The sequence below is a fragment of the Amblyomma mixtum genome, chromosome 3 (assembly GCF_055824585.1).
Source record: "Amblyomma mixtum isolate Tamu chromosome 3, ASM5582458v1, whole genome shotgun sequence".
NCBI classification, from domain to species: domain Eukaryota; kingdom Metazoa; phylum Arthropoda; class Arachnida; order Ixodida; family Ixodidae; genus Amblyomma; species Amblyomma mixtum.
Window position 1 is genome coordinate 293,919,770 of NC_143014.1, and position 14,001 is coordinate 293,933,770.

Genomic DNA, 14,001 nt, shown 5'->3' on the forward strand with positions numbered 1-14,001 from the left:
GGAGGTTCACTGCCCATCGGGTGGCTAAGTGATGCACCACTGGCCTGGCAGGTGGCTGTTTCAGACACTGCCACCAGTGGGGCTTGGATGGCTCTTCCCAAGCAACCTCCCATGCCTAGTCATAAATTTAACACCTGGCTGCCATGATGGGCAGTTTGTGCACAATCCAATGGGTAGGGTGGGATGTCACAAGGTCACACGACTTAGGTAGTAGGTGGGCCACCTGTTTTTTTGCTCACAACACCACTGCCGGATTTTCTGCAGAACAGGAACTTGAATGCGATTGCATAATGAGAGTGCGGACGCTGCACTGCTAGCTGTGCCCTTCCTATACAACCTCTTTAATCATTTAACGCAATACCTTTAAGGGCCCCATGTCGCAGAAAAGCTGTCGGCGTTGTTGTCCATCAAAAATGGGCAACCTGTGTGGCAGGTGGGCCACCTAGGTCGCATGACCTCGTGATGTCTTGACAGCCTGCCCACCATGGCATGTGGCGGGTTACATTACGAGAGGTTGCTTGGGAAGAGCAACATGGGTCAGACAAGCCCCACCGATGGCAGCACCTGCACCTGCAGTAGTGAATCACTTAACCTCTGCACCAGGAGTGGGATGAGGACTCCCAGGAATCTATGAATGTAGAGAATGAGCAATGCTGCTTATACGATCATTAACTCATTAATGCCATCGCGTCATGCCCTTAAGGCAGAACTTGAGTGTCTCTGCCAATTTTTTTTTTATGCCGCAGTTTTGTGTGAAAGTTCGAACCAACTTACCCAAAAGCTTGTCTTGCTCGAATGCAAATTTTTCTGGCAGGTGCCTATTGGAGCTTACTTTGAAATCACTTGGACAGCCCACATTTCGAGGCCACTTTTGATTTGCCAGGCCTCACCTGGCTATTCTTTATGCTGAAGTAGTTTTCTTGTCATTCCCTTTGCTGTCTCGCTGCGCACCACCCACACGTCGCATGATTTGTGGGCCTCCATGCTCCTTGGATCCCCCTGGAGGCAGGCATGAGCGCATGGGCAGGTTGACGACTTTTTAGGCGTGCCGAGGGTGGTGTAGATTGGATTTCCTAATTAAATGTGCAGCAGTTGCACGGGGAAAAATGGTGTAGTACTTTGTACTATCAGCGTCAAATGAAGCACAAACAAAAGAATGGAAACATGATCTGCAAAACTAGACGATATTACTCGCGGGAGGCAAAATACTACAGCGGTTGATTATTGCATCAAAAGTTTAAAGACTGCTCTTTGCAAATGTTCAAAGCCACTCCTGTATTTCCTCTCAAACCGCTAATATTTTTTGTTTGTGCTCGCATTTGTTCTTCTGTTCACATTTCATTTGACGCTGACTGTACATACACTGAAACACATGGCTGACTGTGAACTGTATGGAACCTGGATATCTCTGAAGGCCTGGGTCAAGGATTGCGCATAAAAGCACAGCTCATCTATGCTACATACGTAGCACTGCACATAATGCACTCGGTTGATGCTGGTTGGTCGATGACTCTTCCAGAGCATGTGCCGTTCCAGCTAATGGAGCTAAGAATGCTTGCAAAGTTCCTGCGGATTTAATGAGTGGCTTTTCTGTGCAGTGTCGCTGGAGCTCTCAAGGTCTCGACAGGCCTGCACTGTATACTTTGGATTCTTTATTTCGAACACAGTCTCGTTAAACACTGCGCACAGGAGTGAAACAACACTGTGTGCTGGTGCCTTTCAGAAAAAACAACCTTTATAAAGCTTTGTGATCAGGTCACAGGCTGTTAGTGTTGCGCTAGGGCTTCACATAACACTGCAGCGTTATGTCAGAATCTAAGCTGCTGCTATGTCGGCGTGCTTTGCAAGTTGGGAATATCTGCCAATGGCTGTTATTCAACCAGTGCCCTGAAGAGTTATGAAATGCCTACTAATCATATTCTTCAAAAGTAGATGAACTTAGTAGTGCTGTACAAACAATGCACTCTGTACGAAATAAGGCTTGAATGCTTGTTGTTTTGTATTGCTCTCTTGAACAACTACTGCTGCTTGAGGTTCTAGCAAGGTGGGTGCACCTGAGAGAACTTGATTGTACGTGCGTTTGCAGCAACCTTGCATTTGTGTACCTGAATCTACTTGCTTTCTTGCAGCAGGCAGCCGGGGCGCCTGTGCGGAAACTGCGCTCCCCAAACAAGCGCCCGGCAGCATCGGGATTTGGGATGCTACGCATAAGTGTCAGCACTTCCGCCATCAAAGAAAACAGGGTGAGTGGCCCTTAGTTTTCCATACAATGGTGCACTTCACAGGGAGCTGGCATCAGTCTGTGAAATCTTGCAGTTGCGATGCTTTTTCTACAAGATGTACTAGAGAGAGTACAAGATGTCTTGAATAACGAACAGGTTTTGGTGCCATTGGTGACAAGCGATTTTTAGAGCCGCCTAAGGGATTGGTCACTACAGAGCAGAGTTTTACATAATGCATTACAAGTAATTGATTATTTGTGACCAATTACATTTTCTCGTACCTTTGTAACTGATCAATTTTTTTTCTGCAATTCATTACTTTTTTTTCTAAAACAATTCGCAACCAACAATAAGTCTACGAGAACCTCAACCCGAAGCCAAAGACTGATGCTAACGGGGATGTTTCCTGCGTGCCTGAATGAAAACAGACCTACTGCGGAGAAGCACACGTGATCATGTCCGGACCACAACCTGTTCACCACAGTCTTCTAGGGCAGCTGTTGTGCTGATAATTATCTTGTGACCGGTGTGTAGGGATCCCCCATCCTGTCAGATGATGCTGCAACTTGCCTCCCACTACACCCAACTTGGTGGCTTCCACAGAGAGTGCGGAGCACAACTAATCATGGCCCTTCAGAGGCTCCTAGGGCATTGGCATCGAAGTATTGCGCAACAACGAGGTGGCGCATAAGGGGTTGATATGTTATAATACCGCCCTTCATCCCCAGCGCATGCATTGAGAGAATGTTCATTGTAGCTGCTGATTCTTTACAAGGAGAATGTGAGAAAATTAGCAACGACATCTAAAAACTATTCCCCTTGAAAATTAACACTGTGTAACAAAATATAAACCAAGCCGCAGTATTTCATTGTTTTCTAAGTAAATGTGTTATGGCTATAAATGTTGGAAGGAAAATAACCCCATACTAATCTATTACTTTGCTGTAATTGTTCAGTTACTTTTCTGAGGCCATAATTGACTGTTACAACCAGTCGCATTTCAGAAGGAGTAATTGTAATCTGTTACTTATTTTCTCCAACATGTCCAAGACTGCTACAGAGGCAGTCAGCATCGACTGTATGGCCAAGCTGGTTCACACTCTTATCGAAGCACTTGCTAACAGATAAGAAATGAGCATTCAGTAGACTGTAACGAAATGGGCAATACTTTCATTCAATGACATTGTTGTTTCTGTACTTGCCCTCCCCTCTTTTTGCTAGCTGTATTTCACAGCATTCCTTCTCGTGCGTCGATAATATGAACAGACGGGTTGGGCTGGTAAATTAGAATCTTGATAATATGAAACCTTACCGGGTCACGACAAATTGGTATTATTCAAAATTTCGTATCTTCCAAAGCAAACAATCTGTATGTGCAAGCATGGAAAATGCTTTCACGCCGATTTGTTCATGGCTGTGCAGCCACAACTATCAACTCGTGCATACAACGCAACTGGTGATTGCGATTTGTGGGCAGCACTTAGTGCTTGAGGGTGCGGTTGCGGCCCATGTGTTTGTATCATCCGTAGTGGTGCAGAAGAGTTTTTGCAACATCCTAAATTCTGCACATTGTATGCAATGCACTCAGGCCAGGGAGTTTTTCCAGTTCATATTAGCCGCATTTATATAATCAGTGTACTAACCACTCCCTGATGCTGGCCTTTTTGTCATATCAGGGGATAAGTTCATTTCATTTCATTTTATTACCTTAAAGACCCACGAGGGGTATTACATAAGGGGTGGGTACATATATTTTGGTGAGCAAGTGTTAACACAGCGAAACATGACTGGTAACATTATTGGCAAAGTTGGATGAGCACATGATGGCTGCGATGTCGTTGGGTAGGTCGTTCCAGTCTGCTGCAGGACGGCGAAAAAAATGATGCGGCAAAGGTGGTAGTACGGGCACCATGTCTGGAAACTTGAAAAGGATGACGAGTGCGATGAGATATGCGGGCTGGAGGGACGATGTAGGGTGCGCGGCCTAGTGAACTGTGCAAAAATTTATGGAAGAAGCAAAGGCTGGCAATGCGGTGACGAAGTGATAAGGGCAATAAGTCGTATTCAGCTTTCAACGCTGATACACTGATGTCGTAAGAATGCGATGAATGGAATCTGGCTGCTCTGTTTCGGACTGATTCGAGTGTACTTATAAGGTAAGCTTGGTGCGGGTCCCAAATGGGTGAAGCATCTTCTAATTTTGGTCTGACAAGAGATTTGTATGCTAATAACTTTACATGTTTAGAGGCTTGGCAGAGATGACATCTTAAAAATCCAAGTGTTTTATTAGCAGATGAAATTATGTTCGTAACGTGTGTGCTCCAGGACAAGTCTCTACACAAGGTAATGCCTAAATACTTGTACGATAAAACCGGGTGTACAGGGACATTAGCTATTACGTATGAGAAATGAAGTGGGTTGCGGCGACGCGTGAAGGACAAGGTTTTACATTTATGAGGGTTAAGTTCCATTAACCAAATGGCACACCATTCCTGAATGCGGTTGAGGTCGTCTTGAAGAGATGTTTGGTCAGAGGCGTTATTAACTTGGCAACAAATTAAACAATCATCAGCGAACATCCGAATATTACTACATACGTTCGTTGGTAAATTGTTAATATAAACTAAAAACAGAAGCGGACAGAGGACAGACCCTTGTGGGACACCTGACGTTACTGGAATAGGATAAGAGTTGTGGCTGTTAACGGTGACGCACTGTGAGCGGTTAGTCAAGAATTCTTCTGTCCATTTAAAGATAGAGGGGAGGTTCATATATGAAAGTTTCAGTAGTAAGCGTTTGTGGGGAACCTTATCAAACGCTTTCGCATAGTCTAGAAAAACAGCATCGGTCTGTAGGTTAGTCAAGATTAGCATGCAAATCATGGATTAAAATGGCCAGCTGTGTTTTGCATGACAAACCTTTCCGAAAACCATGTTGCACAGGATGAAAAAAATTGTGACAGTCGAGGACTTGTTCCATGAGTTTGCAGGGCACACTGGTAAGGGAAATGGGACGGTAGTTAAGCGGCAAATTTTTTTTTACCCGATTTGAAGACTGGAACGACCTTACCGCTTTTCCAATCGTGTGGTAGTTAACAGTGACTGTGAAAAAAGTAAGCATAAAAATTGCGCACAAATATCCTTGGTATTTTTTAAAAGCTTGGAGTTAATATTGTCAATACCGGATGAAGATGAAAGCTTCATGTTTTCAATTAGAGACGAAATGCCAGATGACATGAAGACAACTGGTGGCATAGCATCATTTATCATCGAGGATGGTGCTGAAAAAGATATTTCAGTTTCTTTTGTAAATACGGATGAGAAGGCAGAATTAAACATAGCAGTGCACTCAGCATCAGTGAAAACTGCGCCTGGTTCATCTGTCGGCTATTTCTGGTGCATGATACGGATTGATAACTTGCCAGAACTTTCTGGGGTTACTTGTGAGCATATTCGGCAAGTCCGAGGGAAAAAAAGTATGCTTGGCATTAGAAATAGCGCCGATATATGATTTTTCAGCTTCATGATATTTTACCCATGTGCTATGCGTCCCCTGAGACTTGGCTGAATGGTAAAGGCACTTCTTTTTGTTCTCCAAACGCTTCAGTGTTTTAGTAGACCATGGCTTTTGTGAATTAGAGCGAAAACTAATTTGGGGGATGAATCTGTTGGTTAGACTTTATAGTTTGTCTCTGAACAGTAACCAATTTTCTTGAGCACTGCGGGAATGAAAACGTGACGAGAAGACTTGAAAGAACGCATTAAGTTCATTATTTATGGCGTTATAATTCCCTTTGTCATAAAGACGGATGGTTTTATGGCATTTGCGGTGCCGGTTTGGCATAAGGACAAGGGTAGCATGAATTACTTTCTGATTGCTTATTTCAGGTCGGTATGTAACGGGCTGTACGCTGTCTGGGTGGTTGGTTAATAAGAGATCTAAAATATTTGCACAGTTCTGTGTTACGCGGGTAGGTTCAAGTATTACCTGAATAAGATTGAGGTTGTTGCAAAATTCTAAGAATTCCCTTGTTTCTCCATTGTTAGCTATAGGTGTGGGCTGGTTATGCCAGTCAGTATTCGGAAAATTAAAATCTCCAAAGAGGAAGATTGGTGAATTAGGATGCTATGTGGACAGTTGATTTAGTGCGTTATTAAGCTGACAGCAAAAATCGTGATTACTGTGTGGCAGGCTGTAACAAATGCTGAGTAAAACTGTGTTAGGTGCTGCGTTTAAGATTAGCCACAACATTTTGAGGCTACCCGTCTACTACGCTAGTAGTAGACGGGTAGCCTCCGGTAGCAACCCGTCTACTACGCTAGTAGACGGGTTGTGTAATCAGTGCTCTTCACTCTGTGGTAATGATGGATGACATGTGGAAGGCCACCCTGCAGGGTGCTTGAGACCTGTGGTTGTACAGTTACTAGGTGCATTGTGATGTCAAATCTGGCCGCATTCTTTCTGGAATCAAAGCCAATATGTGTTCACTGCAGGTGCCGGAAATTCTACTCGTTACCAACATAACGTTCACAACCCACAGAGTAAGACTGACCATGAGATGGAGCAGAGTCGTCACCTTGCAGCACAGTGGCGAACCCTCCTTAATGTGGATGTCTGCTCGAGTCTCCTGCCAGCCAGCATGCTCTTGAGCAGCTTAAGTGTCTACCCCCACAGGAGCGCTCGTTCTATTCGGATGAATTTCTAGAGACTTGTCCTTTGAGTCACTATTGTGGTCCCCCGGCTTGCTTCACAGCTCAGCTGAGTGCTTTTAGAGCGGAAGAAGCTCTACTCCCATGCAAAACGTCAAGGTCATGTCGCTCCGGAGAATGACCTCCAAGCGGTGGAGCAGGGGTGTGGCTGTGCAGTCATGCCATAAGACTCGGCGCAGCTGTGGCGCACGAACCAAGCGGCGTTCACTTGCCTTCGCAACTACTTTGAACGTGATTCAACGCTCACCTCGCAGATGCGCTGAACCACGTGACTCTCCATTCATCTGATAAGACAATAAAAAGCGTGAAGAGTTACTTGACGTTGACAGATAGCCATGCAGGAGTCGCACACTGGAACCAGTGCTTCGGCTGTGCATCGTAGGCGGCTCATTGAATCTGATGGCTCTTATGATCAAGAATGTTGACAGGGCACGTTGGCGAAGGATAGAGAGAGGAAAGCTGCTAAGATTGAAGTAGACAGTGAGGAGAGGATCGCCTTTCACTATGTAAACTAGGCTCAGCTGGGTTGAACCCCAGGCAATTTTTTTTCTTTGCTCCTGCACTCATTCATCTGCTTTGCATTGGGGAGTTCTGTCGATGCCCTCTCGCTAAATTCCGCTCAGTGGCGTTCATGCTCTAGATCGCGGGTTCTCATACAGGCTCTGCAGGAACCCCTATTCTCTTTGGAGTGCTTTTTGGGTTCCCAGACCACTTGCATCCATGCATGTCTCTGACCCTCCAACCTTTCCTTTTCCCACTTTGTTTTGGGTCTAACTGTAGCAGACTGTTTCTCTAATTAGTAGGTGATTATTAACTCAATTTAGGAATTTCCATGCAAGCGGGAAGGGACTGAAGTGTTAACTCGCGAGTTCCTTGGCGTCTTTTGAGAGCCGTATTGCGTGAATGGTAACTGAGTGGATTCCGAGAGAAGCCAGGTGTAGCAGGGGGCGGCAGAAAACTCTGTGCGCATATGAGATTCAGAAGTTCGCAGGGGTTAGGTGGTCGCAGCTGGCACAGGACAGGGCAGATTAGAATGATATGGGGGAGGCTTTTCTCCTGCAGTGGTGTAGTTGGGCTACTAATGATGATGAGTGTTTGAATGAAATGGCTGTTTCGTACTCCCCTCCTCCTGTTTTCCAGCTGAAGGAGCTCGAGAAGGTGGTCGCTGAGCTGAATGAGGAGCGCACCAAGAATGCCAGGCTCTCTACGACGGTCTCCGACCTCCAGTCAGCTCTGAGGTAAGTGGCACGTGTGTGCGAACCGCAATCAGAAGAAGAATCCTGCTGATCCAAACAAATTTACTGCTGCTGAACACGCTGTTTTTATTGAACATTTGCAGCATTTCAGTTTGATTGTAGTTGTTGTTGATTGCCTTTGACCAGATATTTATGCACTCATTTCACAAGGTTGCTTGAGTTCAGTAGCAGTTTGGAGAGAGAACTTTACTTCGATGCATTAGAGTCATTGACAGATTTTTCAGACTCGGCGGGACCCGAAACATGGATCGAATAATCAAACAGTCGGAAAATTCATGAAATTAAAAAAAAAATACTTTTGTGCGAAAAACCAGCTTTCAAAATCGCGAAAATTGCCGCTCCCCATGTTCCGCCTACAAGCGATATTAGACTGAGTCATAGCTCTGCTTGCTTCATGTCCGCACCCTATCACATGATACCAAGTAGTGCAACGCAGCCGCGATATCATGCCGCGAATGAATGCACTCGCTGCACGAAGCAAGAACAGTCGGTTTGCATGGTGCAATGACGTTCGCAAAGATCGAGAGGTAACCCATGGGTAAACCACGGGAAGACGAGAGCGGAAGCGAGCACCTCCGGATGCAGTCCCCCCCCCCCCCCCCCCCCCCCTGTCTATAGCATTTACTGCCCCGCACCACGGGGTGTGTCGTCCAAGCCACAGTGAATGCTGCAGCTGTACCGTTTTCAATGCTATTGCGCACCCTTTGTAGGACAAATCTCGATGGCAGTGGAGAGCATCTCATTATCACGAATGGCAACGATGGAGAACAAATAGCCAAGCCTATCCGAACTAGTTGGATTGCTCCCGGTAAGCAGACTGTGTTTAAATCCAAGATGGCGCCTTTTATGGTGGCTGCAAATGGGTTGGTAGTGACAGCGATGCCCGCTCTCATCTATATTAGGCCGAAATAACAAACTTTTAGTTGAAAAACGGTCACCACAATATCTATTTTAGTCCGAAAATTCGAACTTTTATACTCCACAAAGTCCGAAATATCAGTCGTGAAAATTCTTATGAGGTTCCTATGAGGTGTGTGACGCTTCCTCAGCCAGGTCCGAAATGTCACGCTAGTCCGAATTATTGGAGTCTGAAATATCGGTCGGCTACTGTATTAAGCGTCTCGCATTCTCCTCGGCCGCGATATTGGGGGATAAGTCACCCCTATTGAAGTCCATGTATTTGAGACTTTTGTGTAATGAGCGTGTAGCGGCAGTTGTCCTTGATAATACGAACTCCCTTGGCTGACTATCTGTTAGCTTTCACTGGGTTACAAAATTTGGCACAAAAGTGTCGTGACTATAAAGCACGAGCTGACATGAGAGGAGAGTCAACAATCGCAGCGATGGACTGCAGTTGAGATAATGTGTCATGCTCCAGCGCCGTCGGCTCATCTCCGTTGCTTTCACTATTGGAATGCCATACCACATGGCACTACAACAGTTCATGCCCAAAAGCAGCGAAAAATGATTGGACATAGCAAAAACAAAACGGCACGAGCAAGGCGCGTCCATCGCCGTCATGCGGTTGCTCGCGTAATTCCGCCTCCGCCGATAGCTCTCGCGCGTTGGGACTCCAGCGACGCAAGGCAGAGTCCGTTTCCTGGGGCAACAGCGGCTGCTAAAACAGAGGGAACATGCAGGAAGAAGAATGCGCCCCCGCGGCCGCCGACCGGTCTATGGCAGCGACACAACTGTGCGCGCTCTCCTCTAGCTTTGCCGCGGTGCTCCCGCCTTCCCAGTCTCCTCACCTTACTCACAGTGGCGTTGCGCGAGCTGCGGCAGAGCGGCGGCAGCAGTTGCACCATCAGACATTGAATAATTGGGTTCTCTGTGAACATTCTCCAGGTGATTCTACATTTCTTATTTTGGTTTCCGTTCTGCATTGCCCTTTTGTATCTTCTCGCGAAAACTTCATGCAACGAAAACCTGGATGTAATGTAAAATCCCGGAATTTTTTCAACTTCGTTTTATCCAGGTTTCACTGTATACCAGCACAAGGTCACGCACTGTCGCCTAGTTGCGTTCTTCATGTAGCATGCAGGAACACTGCCATAGTTGTGATAAACAGCAGAGGCTGTATTGCACAGGTTTCTATGGGAGCTTCGATGGGATTGGCTCATAAAAAGTAGCAGCCAGGAAAACTCAGCCTTAGAGAACTTAAGAACAGGGTTCTACTACAAGTCAGCTACTGGTATTGCACTGGTAGTAGCTACAGGTGCTGTAGCCCTACAGTACAACCTCGTTACAGTACAATTTTGCTGCTACAGTACAACCTCGTTAGTTCGACCCTCATTAGTTCAGATAATTCACTGTTGCCAGAGTCCCACCAAGCTCTCACGCAAGTCTTGGCATTAGAAGCCTGTTTATTCAAATGCCCCAAGGTTGGCATCTGCTAATTCAGACAGCCTCCCAATGTGACGCCGTGGTGAAGCATGACCTGCTCGAAAAGCAGTCGTACAAATAATAGTCTTTATAGACCTGAACTGTAATATTGCATTGTTTCTCACATCCCTCTGACACGCGCAATGGCAGGCGTGTTTATTATCGGCACGCCCCCATCGACAGGCTTACAGAACCCATCAGCCTAGTTCCATTTTTGGAGCTTCCATTTAGAACGGAAGTTGCCTTGTTACTGACCTTTTCTCTTCTTGCCTCATGAAGGCATCTTGTTGATCTGGCATTGGTGCGTGCCTCTGTCGTTTCTGTCTGTGGGGTATCTCCGCTTCCAGCACTCTGAAACTCCACACTTGTCGCGCTGTTTGTCATTTGTGTGGAGAAGCTTCCTGTATTGCAAACTCATGTGCAAAGAAGCTCCAGTGCTACCACGTTACAGTGAAGTCGCGGGGATCATTAAACCATCATGTGTGCGTGATTTAAAGCATTCGATGCAACTGCGAAAAATCTCCGTTGTCGCATTGTTTTCCTCCTTAAAATTTCTTTGCCCAAAGCTGGGCACTGATCTTTTTCTTTCATGCGAATTGCTTTTCTATTAATTCTATAATTTCAGTTTTGGATAATTGGGACATTTTGTCCACTCTCTTCCGAATGAAGTCCGAGTGAACAAGGTTTTGCTGTACTAGGCTGGCAATGGTGCTGGGGTGACTCTGTGGCTCTTCCACCTTTCTCAGCACAACGGAGGCCAGGCTGTCTTTCACAGAGTCGGAGCGGGACTCCCTCACCCTTCAGCTGACATCCGCCACAGAGCAGGTGGCAACACTGCAGTGGTCGCTGGCCGAAGCCACCGGGGTGTTGGCAGGGTTTCGCTGCGAGCGTGTGGCCCTCATGGTGCGTTCTCCTGTTACTTTCTTCACTGCAGCTGCTCTTGGATGTTGCAGGAGGGAATCGCCAAGGGTGGTCTCTCCTGAGGGGGGGGGGGGGGGGGGGGGGGGTGATAGAACTGTGGCAACCATTGGCACCAGTCTCCACTGTGGAATCTGTGGGATCTGGAAACTTTTTGCAGAGAAGATACTTTGGGGCGTGCTGGAAAATGCTCAGAAATGTTGTGCTGCTGCTGCTTGATTGGCTCAGCTGCTAGTGTACTAGTGGTTATAATATATTAGTTGGGACAACCTGGATGAACCTTTCTTTGCCATTTCTGAACTGGCTGCTTGAAAAACCTTAGAACTTTGGTTCTGCAATAGGCATTGTGATAAATTTGCCCTTGCTGCATTTCTTAGCATCGGGAAAATGCAATGGCATGCATTTTAGCAAGTTCCCTGCAGAGGAATTTTTTTAAAGGTCACGACAAATGCTTGCATAACACATTACTGAAGTGCACAGACACTTGGTTTTTTCGAAATTGAATGGCATGTTTTGAATGTGCATGTAAAAATATTCTCCCTTAAGGTTTATAATTGTGACTTCATTAAGATTTTTTTTAAGACCCTCTTCCCTTGTTAAGTGCAGAAATGTCTTGCAAAATGAGACTGGTTAAAATGAACTGCCCTGAGGGCTAGCTTTTTGTCAGTGTCCATTAAAACTTTTTTCTTTCGTCAAGAGACAACAATGTGATTAGTCCACTGAAAAGATATTGGGAAGTTCGCTTTAACAAATGAGGGGGCGGGAAGAAAGAGAGATTGCAGCACGCCTCACCTCCGACATTTTTGACTGTGCCTTCTGGCCTAGTTTTTGTCACCAATGCATTGTTATATTTGTATTTATAGACTAGGTGCTACGCAGGAGCTTGCGTTTTGGTTTTGCCGTCCCTGTCTGGCTGTGATGGCACGGGGCAGAGGTAGATGTAAGTGTAGCTAGGTCCGCTACCATGGTCCACTGCGTTTGTAGCGTCAAGCTACACTACGCGGGCCAGAGCTGAGCTTCGCGTGAGTGTTCACCGCACGTTATGCGCATGCGCGAGAGCTGCGTTACCTTCAGCTGGAGCAGTGTTTACGACAGTTGTGCTACTGCGCATGCGCGAGGAGGGTGCGCTGCGTGTATATACCGTATTTACTCTCATAATAGGCGCACATTTTTTCCAGAAAATCCGCCTCAAAGTTTGGGGTGCGCCTATTACACGGGGTAAAATTTCCGGAAATTTTTCGACTCGCAAAATTGAACATACCGCATAAACGCACTCGTGTATGGGCCGCACCCCGTTTTCCCGAAGAAAATATTAAAAAAAAACGTGTAAGGGCCGCACCGAAACTTTCCACGACCCACGCGGGAATAGCCTTTGAAATGCACGTGTCGAGGCCTCCGCGATCAAGCACCCGTTGCGCGCAACGGGCGCTTGAACGCGGAGGCCACACACGCACAAAGGAGCTTCCAGACGCCGCCCACGAAGGGCGCCCAAGGCCAAGCTTATCATCATCATCATCAATGTTTTCTTCCGCCGCGAGCGTTCACTATCTATATCGCCATCAGCATCACCAGCTCCAGGTTTTTTTTTTTGTTGCTATCAAGTGTCTGAATCTGCGGTAGTGCGTAGTTCATTGTGGTTTGTGGCTTTGCCGCCGAGCGTTGCTGTTTTAGCTCGACGGGCAAGCACCTTAATAGCTACACGGTGGGAGTTCGCTCTCGAACACGGCAAGTGTGCGGCGGGTCGGAAACTCGACGTGGCCGAGAAGTGCGGCAGTTGCGTCTGTGGCGTGCCTAAATTTTCGTACGTGACTCCAGCCGCCGAGGTTTTCGCGGGCCTAAGTCGGGAACGTTTCCGGCTGGAGATGAAACTTTCCAAACAGACGTTTAAAGTGAGCATCCCTGAAAACTGAGTGCGGCTGTTCTACACGATGTCGTTGTACATGCTGTGGGTCCGCAGCAGCTGCAACGGCAGCAGAACTAGTGTGGACAAGTAGTCAGTTCAGCAAAAACTTTGTTAAAATAAAGATTGGGGGTGGGGGGCGGCGAGGCGTCGGCTTGCAATCGTGTAAATACAGTATTGATCACAGTGCCAAGTTCGGGGTGCACCTACTATGTGCGGAAATAAAAAAAATCTGATTTTTCGCGACCAAACTAGGGGTGCGCCTATCATGCGAGTGCGCCTATTATGCTAGTAAATTAATGCGCTCGGCGGAGAAAAGACTGTCGCGCTCGATGACGCGGAAGACTGGAAAATTTAAATTCTTCCGATCCCGAGGTTTTCCAAGCATAACCGTCGCTTTACACTCCGTATATCCGAGCATAGCAGAGCTAAGCCGCTGCCAATTTGTACTTGACTTGTATTAGACTTTAGTTATTTGGCCTGTATAATATTCATAGTTGCTCATTTCATCACTGGTTCATGGTTGATCATAGTGTTCAGTGATCATTGCAACTTAACTTCACTTAGTTTTGGCTTCTGCACTTGGCTCATTTCGAAAATAACTACTTCTGTTA

The 14,001-nt window shown here is 46.5% G+C and overlaps 1 protein-coding gene across 4 annotated transcripts in view; it reads left to right on the top strand.

The window, feature by feature from the left end:
- The window catches only part of LOC149355215 (kinesin-like protein KIFC1), a 36,804-nt gene that overhangs the window by 3,568 nt on the left and 19,235 nt on the right, over positions 1 to 14,001 (top strand). For 2 of the 4 annotated variants that reach the window (XM_089583713.1, XM_089583715.1), the window contains exons 3-5: positions 2,133 to 2,243; positions 8,072 to 8,169; positions 11,316 to 11,472. In XM_089583713.1, coding sequence (XP_089439839.1) covers positions 2,133 to 2,243; positions 8,072 to 8,169; positions 11,316 to 11,472 — 366 coding nt within the window. Of the gene's footprint in view, positions 1 to 2,129; positions 2,244 to 8,071; positions 8,170 to 11,315; positions 11,473 to 14,001 lie in introns of all 4 variants that reach the window. The other 2 variants (XM_089583712.1, XM_089583714.1) reach the window with 1 other exon arrangement.